This window comes from Vigna unguiculata, chromosome 4 (assembly GCF_004118075.2).
Source record: "Vigna unguiculata cultivar IT97K-499-35 chromosome 4, ASM411807v1, whole genome shotgun sequence".
NCBI classification, from domain to species: Eukaryota; Viridiplantae; Streptophyta; class Magnoliopsida; order Fabales; family Fabaceae; genus Vigna; species Vigna unguiculata.
The window spans coordinates 1,066,041-1,081,440 of NC_040282.1; the positions used below are offsets into that span (position 1 = coordinate 1,066,041).

Below are 15,400 nucleotides of genomic sequence, written 5' to 3' on the forward strand. Positions count from 1 at the left end.
CTTATTTCTCTTATTTATTTAGTTTGAATTAATGATTAGTTGTAATAAAGTTGAAATAAGTAGTCTTTTGACTAATATAGTTAAACAAAACAATCAATAGCTGATTTTTTTCATAACCAATAATTTTGTGTAATATATAATTAAAAAAGTTTAAATATGTTTTTTTCTTTAATTTTAATTTTTTGTAAAAATTGAAATTAGTTATTTTTTAAATTTAGACCTAATTTAGTTTCTCAACTTTAGAAATATATGAATTTAGCATTTTAATCAAGATTTGTTAAATTTATTTGACTTTTAAATGTGTTTCATGATAGCATTTGAATTATTTTGCATAATTTGATATATTTCTGCCTCAATATTAGCTAAAAAAAGAATTTAAAATGTCAAATAAACTTAACAAAATTTGGTTAAAATAATCAAATAACTTATTTTTAAAGTTGAAGGATTGAATTGAACCAAAATTTTAAAGATGAATTAATTTCAATTTTCACTAAAAATTAAAAATTCAAAAACATATTTAACCTTTTAAAAAAATATATAAGAAAAGATGTAATATAATGCTTACTTTGATATTTTGTATCTTTCAAAAACAATAACTATTTAGTTTAAAACTGTCTTTAGCAAATATATAAGGAAAACACACTTTTAGTTGTATAACGGATAGGCTAGTTTTTGGTATGGATAATATAGACAAGTTTGAATGAGAAGGAAAAAAATATTTTTGTTGAACTTCTATTATTTTCTTCAATTTAAACTTCAAAAAATAATATTTCTTTTACTTTACAAATAAGTGAATTTTACTTATTTTAGAGATAGTTTTTACTCTTCCTTAATTCGAAACAAAGAAAAAGACAAGCATTTGACATTGACAGATAAATAGAAACAGCAGAAAAAAAAATCATTATTAAATCTGTCCGGCACCGATTCGCATAACAGTGAGATTTTTCCAGAAAAAATGTTAAAAGGTGGTAGCACTAGTTATATTAAAGGTCAGACATATTAGATCGGTAATACAGGAATCGATTTAACGATTTACATTAAATTATTGTTTTTTATTGATTTAATAATTAACGAATATATTATATCGACTTATATTATATCAGTTTCGAAATTGATTTAATATACGTTTCATACCGATTTAATATTTTATTTTTACATTAATGTGAAAATTTTGTCTTTTATAAACAGAAAAAATAATCAACGGAGTTAAAGATGGTAATTAAGTTGACGAAAGAAATAGATTGACAACGATTGTATGAGAAAAAATCTGATGCAAAGGTTAGAATTAATCCATTTGTAATATTTTGAAGAGAATAACAAGAAGAGAAGAAAAAGAAAAAACACTCTCTGTCTATGTGCTGTTGGTGAGTGGAAAATGCATATTATTCAAATAAAATTTTGCAGGCTTATGAGGAATTGGGATTTGAGAATATGTTTTGTTTGACTTTGAAATTTTCCCTTTTGTTATGCTTCTGAGACACCAATTAATTAATAACACATGAGATTTCTAGAAATGTAGCAAATGTTATATAGGGAGGTTTCAACTTGAACTTCGCTTCTGCCAAACAACACCATAATAATTTTGGATTTTCTCTACTTTGCTTAAAGCTTGCAAGACATTAATAAAATTAATATTTTCTAAAAGATCAAACTTAGTCTAAATATCAAGAAAGCAACGTGTGAGGACAATCACATAATAATTATCCAGCTTCATTTTTGTGTTTGTTTTTCGAGCCATTTTAAAGAAATTTACATGGGGTTCTTTGAATGTGTTTAGTAAATAAATTTAATTTAAAAAATAACTATATAAGTTTTTGAAATTAAGTTATACTAATCAAATTAATTTTAATTTTAGTATAATATATATATATATATATATATATATATATTATAAATAAGACAATATGCCAAAATGATAAGCACATTTATATTAAAAAAAAAATCTTACAATAATTCCGTCACAATTTTGTTTTTAAAATATTTCGATCTCAAAACATTGTTAAGGTTAATCACATTTTATTCAAATTATTGTCTATTTTAAGACATGTGTTTCATCATAGTTTTGTCCTTAAAAAATGTTTCGATAGATAGAATTAGAAAGAAGTATTTAAATCGTTTTAGACTTCGACTTCTAAATAATGTAAAATTATTGGATACTTTTTTTTTAAAATTTATCAATCACTTTTTTTCTTTTATAAACTTCTTGAAATAAAAAATTACAGAAAAACAAATCTTAGTTATTGAGAACACAAATAAGACGGGCAGCCTAAAGATTAAAGATAAATTATATTAAATCACTATTAAGTTATATTTAGACCTAACTTATTATAATGATATGAATATTACTAGATCTAACTAGAAACAATGTAAATAGGTTAACTTTAAAACCTATTGACACTATATTTGTGAGAACAAACTCGATTAAATATTAACTTGAGCAATGAAGTGTTTCTGTAAATAAATCGACAACCGAAAACAAAAGCAAAACAAAAGAAAAATACATAATTTTAATTGTAGTGATGTAATATATGTGAAAGATTAACTTTTTTATAAAGTTTAAATTAAAATTCAAATATTAAGTAGGATATAAATAAAAAAAAGATGTGAAACATAGAAAGTAAAAAATAATTTAATTTAATATAGTTTTCGTTCTTAAACTTTTGATAAAAAAAAAAAAAACTTAATTTAATCCTTCTGATAAATAGTGTATCTACTTGATATATTCACTTGTAGATAATTATGATAATAATCCATACTTAACAATAATATTAATGTTTATCCTACATTACTAACACTAGCGTGTATACGAATGTTGTCGCGCCTGTATATACGCCGTATTTTTTTATATACGTGATATTATATTAGTAGGTGATAATAATGTAATATTTTTAAATTAATATATAAAATAAAATTATATTTATTAAAAATAGAGTGAAATATATTAGAAAATATGAGAGAATAACTGTTGATAAATAAAGAAAAAGAGAAGAGTAAAAAAAGATGATTTTATAAAAAAAGTTTATAAAAGTAATAGTCAATTTACAAAAATTTAATAAATAATTATATTTTAAAGGATAAAATTGATATTTTGATATATGGACAAAAAAAACAGAATTTTTTTTATATATTGTTATAGATTATCCGCTCTTCACTATACTCATATCTATATCTATAATGTTCAAATTAAAACCTTAATTCAATACATTGGAACTATCGATTTATTGATATTATGGGAAAGGTGTAAACTTGCAAAAAAAAAAAAAGTAAGACTGAAATCTATTTATAGTGTAGTTTTGTGATATTATTATTACCTATAATTTAAATATTTCACGTACTCATATAATAAAAAAATTAGGTTCGCATTAAAATCGAACATACGGAATTTGAGAGAAAAATGTTCCCGACAGTGTGGCATTTCATGTCTGACAGGTTGGGAACCTTGCTTTTTTTTCCATGGTAGTTGCATTAGTTATTAGATATAATAAAATGAAACACAGAGAAAAGTTAAATACTAATAAAAGTGATTAAATAACATATAAATACCAACAATTTTTATTTTTATTTTTTGCTGAATTTTCTTCTGTCATTTTCTGCTGTGTTGCTCTCTTATTTAAGATGGGAATGGTACTCAGATTCATATATGCCATTTCTTTTTCCACTTTCCTTTGTTCTTAGATAAGCATATTCACACCAACATATAACATTATAAACTTTATTTAGTTTAATCGATTATTATATTCAATTTCAGTGGAATTACCTTTATTCAAATATATTTATAATATATAAAAAGAAGAAAAAAAAATAAATAAACTAAGCATAGAATCACATTGCCACATGGGGAGTGAATTATTATATTTTAGGTTCCAACCTCTCTCATAATTTGTGCCGTGACATTCGTCTGATTTTGACTCTATATGGACCCAATATGTTATGCTCAACCATTTTTGTTTTAATTTGTTTCTTTATTCTTTTAGTTTGTTCAATGGTTTAATTATTCTTCATCGTGGATTATCAATACCAAAATACAAAACGTCAACTTTCTATTTATTATTATTTTTTTTTCTCATTTCTTTTCCCAACTTTTTTCAAAATTCTAAGCAATTAGAAATTAAATTGCATGTATTCCAACTATATGCCCTAGCTTTTCGTAAAATAATGGAGATTAAGGCTGGGAAATAAAAGAGAGAGGGAGAGAGTAAACCCTAAGGAAATTCGTTATTTATTATTGGTTCAAACATAATAAACATTTAGGTCAACGTAATTAATTTAATTTTCTGATATTCGTGATTAACTAACACAGTGTGGCAAGATATCAATGAAATTAATGTTATATCTTTTTTAGTTCTAAGTTTAATTTTCTGAAATAAACTATTGATTAGTATATAATGCCTCATATCATATATGTATGCATGGTAATTAAAGTTATGAACGTTTGGACATGTATATAGTAAGTTAAAGAGTAATTATTTAAACTAGGTTTTACAAAAATAAAGGTCTCTCACCTAATTACTTAATTGTATATAAATATGTAATATTAAATATATAAATTAAGGGTTTATCTATGCTTAGAGTTATTTCTTAAACTTATATTATTATTTGCTCGCGTATCAATTAAAGTTATATGGGAAATCAAATTTTTACATACTAAAGATTATGTATATTTAACATATAATATTAGAGATTGAACAAACTTTATTTGGATTATGAATCTGTATTATAAATTTATAATAAATTTAAAGATAAAATGAATGCAAATGTAAAAAACAAAATTAAAAAATTAAAAAAAAATTGTATTAAATCTGACTTATCAAAATTAATATCTTATATTACAGTTTTTTAAAATTTTTATTTTAAAACAACAGGTCTAAATTAACTGTCATAAAGAAGTTATATTTGCAAAACCGTTGTTAAAAAAAGTTTTATGTTGGATCCATATCTAAATTACATATCTCATAATATGCTTATAAATTTTTACTGTATTTTGTTTTCGCATATCTAAAACCGTTGTTAAAACATATCATGAAAAAAAATTATACAAATATATAAATATATATATATATATATATATATATATATATATATATATATATATATATATTCTAAAATAACTGTTGGATCCATAATTCTATTACCTCATAAAGGATGAAGTTTTTAAGTCATCATTAGGATATTTGTTTAGCAATTTTAATATCAGTTAAACAATTGAGTGAAAATTAAAAAAAAATGAAAAATAAGATTAACAAAATTTAGTCTGAATTAATACTTTATGTTGAATGAGGTGTGAAATCTTTATATGAAAAATTCATACTACTTTATAGGTGGTAAATCTTTCTCGTATTTAAAAAAAAAAAAGAAAAATTCCAACATTTGATGTCTTTATCTTTTATATTAAGATATGTGGTTGACATGAAAGCATTAGCCACAGTATGGGAAAGGAAACATAAATTCTTTGTTCTTCACACTTCACTTCTTCCTCTTGGTGCTTAGTAAATTTAGAATCTCAATAATAATTGACACAGATATTTCCCACTCCAAAAAGAGAACCTTTGAATATGTATTATCTATAGCTAGCAACTAGGTGTATTATAATAAAAAAAATAACTACTTTAACCATAAAAAAACAAAAGTAAGCTAATGTCACAACCAAGGTATCTTATGATGTATACATTACTAAAAAACTCGTATAAACTCCTATTTTCTGTTAATTTTGTTTTGAATTTTTTTTTTAAGAAATATTTCTAAATTTTGTTATGAAAAAAAAATTACAGAAAATTACTGTAAATTTTTTTGCAAAATATTTTATATAAAACACTATTCGCAACAAATTTTGTAAGAGATACTTTCGAATGTTATAATTTTGTAAGAAATAATTACCCACGAAATAATTACATGCCAATTAAAATTTTTAAAAAAAATAGTAAAAAAAATCTTTTCTTGCAAATCTTTTAATAAATTTGTAAAAACATTCTTATATAATATGAGAATTTTTAGTAATGATATCGTACATTTTTTTTCATTGTATACGCATCCATTACAGAAATTTATAGAGAAATCCGTAGTTATTTTACTGTTTAATTATATGTTTTTAACTGTTTAATTATTTCATTCTATACTTTTATATCAATGGAATAATTTGGTTTTAAACTTTTAAAAACCTAAATATATCATGCCTACATATTTTTTAAAATTTAAGAAAAGCATTACTAACAATATTTTTGTATAACAAATTTATACGAATCCATATTTTCTATTGATTTTTTTGGCATTATCCTCTGTTGAACATTAAAAATACATTGTATTAGTATTTTAAATATTTTTTTAATATATTTTAAAATGTCAAAATTAATGATAATCAATGTATTATAAAGATACAGTAGAATACTAGCACAAAAATAATATAAAAATAACACAAAAATATCAGCAGAAAATCCAAGTTCAAATTTATACAAATTACATTGTACAATTCTTGATTTCAATGAAGACTCCATTTGAAAGTAGTAGGTTTGAGTTCAAGCTGAAAGCAAGTGTATGAATGAAAGAAAGAAAGTAACATCACAGGTCCACCACTGAGTTCATGGTAACCCTACATGGATCATGCTTATCCGAAGAATACTTTCCATGTCTTCTTGGGTAACCCTAATAACATTTTCTATGTCCACAGAAACACAGTGGGGCCACTAAATTTGAAACAAAACCAAGTTCAACGAGGTACAACATGTATTTATATATTATAAACGAATGTCTGTCTTCTATATTTTAGACTCTTCCCTTTCTTTTTCTTCTTTCCTTTATTAGATAAGGGTTTTTGTTTGTTGTTGAGCACGTTGGGGTGAACGTGAAAAAATATCTTTATTTTTAGCTTTCTTTTTACTTTGACTATCTTCCTTACAAATCTTATTCATTTATTTATTTGGCTTCTGCAGTGTATAAGGCTGGCATATATGCCAATGCCAAGACAATATTGTTGTCATTTCATGAAGTGCTCCAACCATAGCCAGGGTATCCATTTTTGTATCATGCTTTTAAGCTATATATGCATATTTATTCTGAATATATACCACCAATGTGAATGTGATGCCTGATTTTAACAGATAGGATTCACTCACCAATTTCATATTTAAGTCTTCACTTTCTACCATAATGTAAATTTACAATATATAAATACAATATATAAATATGTGTAATCTTCATCTATAAGTTAATTTAGTGATAGGTGATGAAATTTGATATTTATTGATTTTATTATTTTACTCGATATCCAATCCTTATTAAACTTTCTATTAATTTCTAACCTCACCTACAAAATATATATGTCTGGATGTGAAAATAAGGGCTAAAAATTTACATCAATTAGAGAGATAAGATCAATTTATAATTATATATAAGTGGATAATTATATATATAAGTAGATGTAATTTTTATTTATTAGTTTGTAATTTTATATATATATATATATATATATATATATATATATATATATATATATATATAAATAAGTGGATGCTAATTTTGAATTAAATTTAAAATCTCTTGAAGTTAATTGAAGTCACTAACATAAAAAGGGTCTTTTACGTCCAACGTTTTTTGCTTTTCTTGTCTGGTTCAGGTCAGACGTAGTAATAATAGTCGTAAATTTACGTTTGACTAAAAACCGGACATAAATTTACATCTGACTCAAGAGAACAGATGTAAAATTTGTCAACCACAATCCTGCATGTCGACCAGTCGTTGTAGAGTCCTCCACCGCTGCACTTCAACCACAATCCTTTGCCGCTACACTTCAACCAAACGACCACCACTACATGTCAACCAGTCCGTCGTCGTTGCAGTTCCTTCGTCGCTGCAAATTCGCCACCATTGCAATTCTGTTGTCGCTGCCTCCACCAAAAATTGCAGAAAATTAGGGGTTTCAAGGTAAATGGAGATGCACCAAAACGAAATCAAAAGAGAAATTAACCTTTCAACAATTAATCACTTGATCCTCCACCGGTGCAGTTCAAAAACATGAAAATCGCGTTCCCATCTCGCGCAGTCGCGATACTGTGGAGAAGAAGGTTAGGGATTTAAGTTTCAACATTCTGACTGACACTAATCAGACATAAATTTACGTCTGGCAGGAAAAATCAGACGTAAAATTTACGACTGACAAGACTAATCAAATATAAATTTATGTCCGACTAGTAAAAAATTACATAAGTTGTAAATTAATGTGAGTCTCAAACCTTAACTATTAAACCATTTGTAATTATTAGACCCACAAAAACAAATCACAATTAAAGTGTAAAATGAACTAAGGTCCATCGTTAAATCCACATCTCCATTTTTCTTAATTGAAAACTAAAAGAAATGAGGTTTTTAATTATTTTTGAAAATCCTTGGTTATTAAACTAGTTTTTAAAGTTCAATTGGATTTTTAAGGTCAAATTTATTTAAACTTAAAAGTGGAAAGTGGAAATTATTTATTTATTTATTTGTTTATACTATTATTGTTGATTTTGTGTACTTCCAACAAAAGTGTTTGATAAACTGATCTAAATAAGACTGACGAGGGAAAGGAAGTGAGCAGTGATTAGCGGAATTTGGCAGAACGCATTTTTCAGTCATACACATGACTCACTTGTGTGTCTATGTTGTGTCAATTTCATGCCAAATGCCACGTGCCATTTTTACACTTCAACTAGTTTTCTATAGTCATTTCAAGTCTCAAATTACATGAAGAAAGTAAATTTTTTTTATTATTATACGTACACAAATTTTATATTAATTGTTTATATATATATATATATATATATATATTCTCCTTTCATACTCACTATTAAAAAAGTTCATAATTTTTTTTTGTTTTGAATTTTTTTAGAAAATACTTATAAATTTTGTTATGAAAAAAAAGTTACAAAAAATTGTTAGTCAATTTTTTTGTAAAATATTTTATGTAAATACTTTTCGCAACAAATTTTGTAGAAAATACTTACGAATTCTATAATTTTGTAGAAAATAATTAACTACAAAAAAATTACCTGCTAACTAAAATTATTAGAAAAAATAACTAGAATAAAATTTTTTCTTACAAATTTTTTTAATAAATTTATAAAAAAAATTTCATGTAATATGAGAATTTTAAATAGTAACTTCTAAAACATTTAAAATTGAAACTAAACTTAATTTGTTTTCTTTTTCTGAAAAAATAAGAAGTCAATTTTATCTGTAAGTTTTAAATCTTCTCAATTTCCTTAAAAGAAAAGGTAAATTTGATTATGTCATTAGAAATCACATTAGCAAAATATTGTTGCGGTGATAATGCGAGCATAGTATGTTAAATTATGAGTGTTTATGTCAATAAAAATGTCTTATACAGAAAGGATTAATAATGAAAAAAAAAATACACTAAAAGAAAAAAATATTTATTTATTTAATCATGATGAAAGTTGAAAATTAAGGATTACACCGGTCAAACTATTAGTTTTTTCCTTTATCTAATTTATTAGTATTTCAAGTGTTAAATGAAAAAAAAAATAATGATAATAACGTAATATTATTAAATTTTGTTTCGTCACATTAAAAATATGCTATTATATGAATGTGATGTCATTTTTATTTATATGAATAAAAGATGAGATATTTACATAATTAAAATTTTCAATTTTGAAACTTAAAAAACAAAAAGTAAAAAAACTGTACACAATGTAAAGTTACTTTACTTGAGAGAGGGCCCTTGAGCCAGCTATTCAAGCACCAAATTGCAAACCTTTTAAATCACTTTCTTTTGTCAAAAAGTTGAATAAGTTAGTCATTTTTCTTTCCTAAGAAAATAATGTCACGTTTTTTTAATTGAATAAACAAGTATTTCGAGTATTTTATTTTCTATGACGTTTAAAATAATTTGGCTTTTTTTAAAATGTAATCCTTAAATGGAGTTTTTAATATTGTAAGATATGTGTAATTGTAATTTTAAAAATAAGTTAAAAGAGTTATCTTTTTCGTGGTGCTTGAAATTTGTAAGCATTGAAAATATATTTTATAATATTCAATAAAAAATATGGTAAATTTTATTGTGAGAGAATAATATTTATAGTATTGTGTTAAGCTTTTAAAAGTTGAAAAAGAATAATGTAATATTCAAAAACATTAAAATTTTATTGGATTTTAAACTATAGACAAGAAAAAAATTAATTGAGAAATAATCTCTCAACTACTTCTATTTTTTAGTTTAAAAATGAAATTTGTTAAAATATTCATTAAATGATTTTATTTTTTTTCTTTCCTTTTGCTAGAAAAAGATGTAAAAGAACAAAAGTGTTGAAACGTGTATATTGAGATATTTTTATTAGATATTTCTTTAACAATAACTTTATAAAAAAATGATGTAAAAGAACAAAAGTGTTTAAACGTGTATAATAAGATATTTTTATTAGATATTTATTTAACAATAGCTTTATAAAAATATGAAAAAGGTAACATAATAAAATTCTTTTTTTTTTCATAAATTACTTATCAGGGAACTCTTTAAATATGTTTTACCCTCTTATATACATATTTAAAGATTTTTTATTTATTTGTGAATTTTTTTCTCTAATTTCAGAATTAAAAGTTTTACTTTTTGTTTATATATGTTAGTTCAATATGATTATATTATTTATCAAAATAAAAGATTCACAGCAAAAAAATACAAAGGAGAAAAAAAATGAAAAGAAAAGAATAATATGTAGAGATTCATTTCAATGTAAACATATTTTTATTTAAAACCTATTTAAATCTCAATTATGTACTCATACAATTTATTCAGAATCATCCTTCCATATTTTTAAGGCTTCAAAAGTTTTGTTTTTTGTTAAAAGAATTAAATCTACTTGACAGAATCAGACTAAACTAGTTGATCAATTAATGAGGTATTAAAGAATATCATAATAATTTTGATAAATGAAAGACTAAACTAGTTAATAATAAAAAATTAGTAAATCCATTAGGTATTAAATTTTCTACCAAAAAACCTAAGTGACTTCAAATTCTGAAAGAACTGAAAGAGAAGAAATTGCTGTCCCAAAACCAGTAAAAATTGCATTCACACGTTTCTTCTAATATTTGAAAATTCTTATTCAATTCTTCAAACAAATAAAGTCAGAAGCTTGAAAAAATCTTCAATTCTTCACCTATCTTATCCAATAACGTTTTACTTTTCCGATGAATACAACAAATTAAAAATTCACTCAAAAAAGTTTTAATTTCTTAATCTTCTGATTCTTTCCAGGTTCTTCAATTCCCATGAATTAAATACAAATATCTGTTATTCTAAATTTCCCTTTCAACCAGCCTCATTGTCACACATGATTTGGTGTTTATATGATTGATTATGAAGCATTAAATGTGATGAAGATATGCATCCAAATTAGTCTCATCTCATCCACATATTCTATAAAGATCATAAAATTTAGCCCATATCCTCACCAATCATCTTCGTTGTAAAGATTTACATGTAATCATTGAAATTTGAGAATTTGGTTAGGGAACAATGCTATTATAATAAGGGATTGTTAGATAAGAATCACATGCTCCAAATTATTTATTTCATCTCTGAAACAATCATGCCTTTAGTCCATGTTCCTTGTCAGAATGCATGTGATAAACTGATATCACCATATTCTGGAATTAACATATTAAAGAAACTGTTGGATAATGTTCTACATGATTAGCCAAATTCTCCAGAAAAAGAAAAGAAAGTAATCACTGACAGAACTAATGATATAGAATAGAACACTGAGAACACCAAGGGAACTGGTATTGAAACAACACAACATAGTACAAAAAAAAATGTATGTAGCATTAACCAATATAAAGATAAGGTCCCAAATAAACATAGATTGAAATAAATATATGGGGTAGAAAATATGAGATTTCACTACAGTCTACAATTCAATGAAGGTTATACATGGTAACATACTATGACTACAAGCAACTCAATGATGAATGCTGATTGCAGAGAAGCCTATACATAGAGGTAGGTCACAGACAACTAAGTGTGTCAAATGATAACTGTTTTGGGTGGACATGGTGGAAAAAAACACAGATCCACTTTGTTTATGACTTAGATTTAGATTTCGATTCACTATGTTGTTGTCTTGATGATTTTTTGCAGGCACCAATTGCCAGTCCACAGAATGCAGATGCACTTGCACTTTTGCATTGGCAGCAAGAACAAGAACATCATGTGCCAGGCATATTGTTGCCTGTGCTGGAAAGAATTATGAAGGCACACACAACTGAAAGTGAGAACACCGGTAACAAGGTGTTCTCTGTGTACATTTCCATTGCATCTGTGAAAGAAAACCGGGCCCGATCTTCAGCCCAATTACGCAGCCGGTCCGCTTCGGCCGCATACAATGCTCTTCCCTGAAACACACACACATGGCTGTAAGTTGTTGCTCAATTTACCAGAGCTGTGCTATTGTTATGTTTTGAACAAAGTACATTTGAAATGATTGACACATATAATGTTTGTGTTAAAATGAACGTTAAGTCTAACTCAACCCTACAAAACCGACTAGTAAATTAAGATTTGTATCTATTTATATACTCTTAAATTGTAACTTTTAACATAACATGATAATATGTTTTGATTTCACCCTCAAGAAAATCTTCACCTGATCATCGAACCAGCGACCTCGCCGTAACCAGGCAGTGACCAAAGCAAGTAAGATTCTGGGAGGGGTCAAGTAATTGATGGCTTTGCCTGTTCCTTTCACAACACGCATTCGTGGAACTAATGTTCTAGCAACAGTTTCAGGAAGCTCACAGATGATGTTAAACATTTGCCTGTTTTGAACAGTTGAACCACTGAAAAAAACATAGCACATTTATTGAGTGATACTTGTAAGTTATATGATCATAGAAAGCTGTGAAATGAACACAAGAAAGTTTTTAGCTAAGGGGAATGACCAATTATGTTATGTTCAAGTAAGAAACCACCAAGAGGACCAAGTTAAAGCAGGCTTGCAAAAGTGAAATACCTTAATAGCAGATCTGTAAGAACCATGCCTGGAGATGCAGTATGAACACCTACTTTGGATCGCTTGCACTCCTTTAATAGTGATCCTTGAAGTTGCCTAAGACCACACTTTGTAGAACCATATCTACATGTTAATTGAAAAAGAAGATAGGTAAGAATCAATAGCAATCACCATTCACCTTGAACTTTGAGAATCATATATATATATATATATATATATATATATATATATTTCTGAGAGTTCTGCAAAAGCTTAGTGGAAGAAGCTGCAAGCTACTCACACAGCAGTCAAAGGTGTGCTAGAGCCTCCAGAACCGGCACCATCCATGTTAAATATGTGACCTGCATTGGCTTGGTTTCTCATCACACGCATGGCTTCTCGTGTGCAAAGGATAGATCCAACCAAATTTGTTGAGACAATCTGCAACAATTATAAACCAATCAATGTAATAAAATAAGGTTAAAGACTACAAATGATTATTTGGGAACAACACCTTCACATCTCAGTCTCAACACTGAATAATGAATGAGTATTAAATTCAGCAAGATTCTATTTTAGCAAAATAAATGAAGTTATACTTGAAACACATACCTGTTTAATATCTTCGTCACTAAACTGAAGCAATGGTCTAAAACCTTTATTTGTTCCGGCATTATTTATCTGTACAATAGTTTTTGTATGAAAAATGAAAGAGGTTTAGAACCAGAAACATAAACACTGCTTTCTGCAATGGAAAACTTAAACTTCACTGAAGGGGTAACAAGCATATTAGTAGATTCCATGTGCACTTTTCTGGTATTTTTAACGAAAACAACCACAACACTTACCCAAATGTCAACATAACCAAGTTCTTTGACAGCAAAATCTGCCAATCTCTGCACATCATGAGGCTCACAAACATCACAAGCAATGCCAACCACTTTTGCATGAGAAAGTTTTGTCAGCGATGAACCAACTGAATTGGCAATGCCTTCCTTTAGATTTTCCTCAAGCTCTTTAACAGTTGCTTGCACAGACTCGAGGCTGCCTTCACAAAATGAGAGAGTGGGAGCAACAACATGCTGTGAGTAAAATGCAGACAAAAGCCACAAAATATATCATTCCAATCTCTATAAAATGTTCTCATGGTTGGAAACACCACCTTCGAGAGGTAACAATCACACGATCTCCAGAAAGAAGAAACTCTCGAGCTAAGGCTTTCCCCAATCCCCTTGTACTGCACAAACCATTAACAAGATGAATTAAACAAAGTCATGAAAACATTAACACATATCATTAGACATCATCAGAGTAAACAATTCACAAGTCATATGTTCCTGTAATGATAATTTCTGTCTTACTCATCAAGCCGGATATATATATAAGATATCACAGGTTCATTAAACAGAAAACATTATGGTAATCACTTACAGAAGAAGGAGATTAAGTAACTATACCTCCCTGTTATGACAACATTACGCGGACCAGCACGACAATGTTCCTCCAACACCATGTTAGCACCTATCATTGTTCCAATGATCACTCCTCCTAGCCAACTATACCATATCAATGCATCCATTTGACTGTCTCCACCTTCACAAAACTCAGAAAAATTAACATCTGCTTTTCGAACCAATGCATAACAAATTAACAGCTATAAAAGTTGGATATAGGCCAACCTGACATCTGAAATCCGATCGAAAGGATGACCCCAGTGCTCATCATAGTCACAATATACCTTCCGATTTGAATGGCAATCTTGTTTTACAAACACAGTAATGTTTAGCATTCAACAAAAACACAGTATTAACCCAAATAACAATGAACACAGTATCATATACCAAAATAGTTGGAATAACAGAAACAAGAGCTTACCGAGGATAGCAGACCCTCCACCTTCACCACAGCTTGGCGATACTCATCATCTGATTTTGAACCCACCATGAAATTCCTCAACAAGATAGACTGGAGGGAACTCCAAAACCCACTTTCCCTTTTGGAATTCACTTCATTTTTCTTCAAATTTCGAGACTTTTTCTCCTTCGCATCCCCACCATCTTCAGTCCTGAAAGCCCTGCACTCTCTCACAGAGAACCGATCACAATCGTGGCCAAAACCAAGCACCCCGGGAGAAGGGCACGAGCCAAAACCCCTCCTGAAAAACCTCGTTTTGTGCCTGTTCAAACTATCTGGGAAAACATGGAGCTTCACAACTGTGGCCATGGATGTGTGATAGAATTATCAGAAGATGCAAAGTTCATGAAAATGGTTAGTGAGAAGTGTTGTATGCGATGTGGCTTTATTTATTGTTATCCTTTTGGTGAAAACCGAAAGCTATGTTTTTGTAACCTTGCTGGTGGAGAAAAATATCAGATGAAGCTAGATCGAAGGGACATGTAACTAGAAACGTAACAAGGAAC

The 15,400-nt window shown here is 27.3% G+C and overlaps 1 protein-coding gene across 1 annotated transcript; it reads right to left on the reverse strand.

Annotated features, from left to right (window-relative positions):
• Nucleotides 1-11,791: 11,791 nt before the first annotated feature.
• Nucleotides 11,792-15,385, reverse strand: LOC114182309 (probable chlorophyll(ide) b reductase NYC1, chloroplastic). The gene is made up of 10 exons (XM_028069157.1): nucleotides 14,856-15,385; nucleotides 14,660-14,738; nucleotides 14,438-14,573; nucleotides 14,143-14,217; nucleotides 13,829-14,024; nucleotides 13,593-13,661; nucleotides 13,282-13,421; nucleotides 13,002-13,124; nucleotides 12,636-12,828; nucleotides 11,792-12,384 (listed from the first exon to the last, which is right to left on the reverse strand). The coding sequence occupies exons 1-10, from the start codon at nucleotides 15,201-15,203 to the stop codon at nucleotides 12,199-12,201; spliced, it is 1,545 nt and encodes a 514-aa protein (XP_027924958.1). The 5' UTR covers nucleotides 15,204-15,385; the 3' UTR covers nucleotides 11,792-12,198.
• Between the last annotated feature and the right edge of the window lie 15 nt (nucleotides 15,386-15,400).

What these genes read in the sequence shown, in the direction of transcription:
- LOC114182309 (XM_028069157.1), bottom strand. Translation starts at nt 15,203, where the DNA reads ATGGCCACAGTTGTGAAGCTCCATGTTTTCCCAGATAGTTTGAACAGG. An exon ending in AGCACACCTTTGACTGCTGT is followed by an intron (nt 13,125 to 13,281) that starts GTGAGTAGCTTG and finishes ATTAACATGTAG; the next exon opens with ATATGGTTCTACAAAGTGTG. An exon ending in CTTACAGATCTGCTATTAAG is followed by an intron (nt 12,829 to 13,001) that starts GTATTTCACTTT and finishes TGTTTTTTTCAG; the next exon opens with TGGTTCAACTGTTCAAAACA.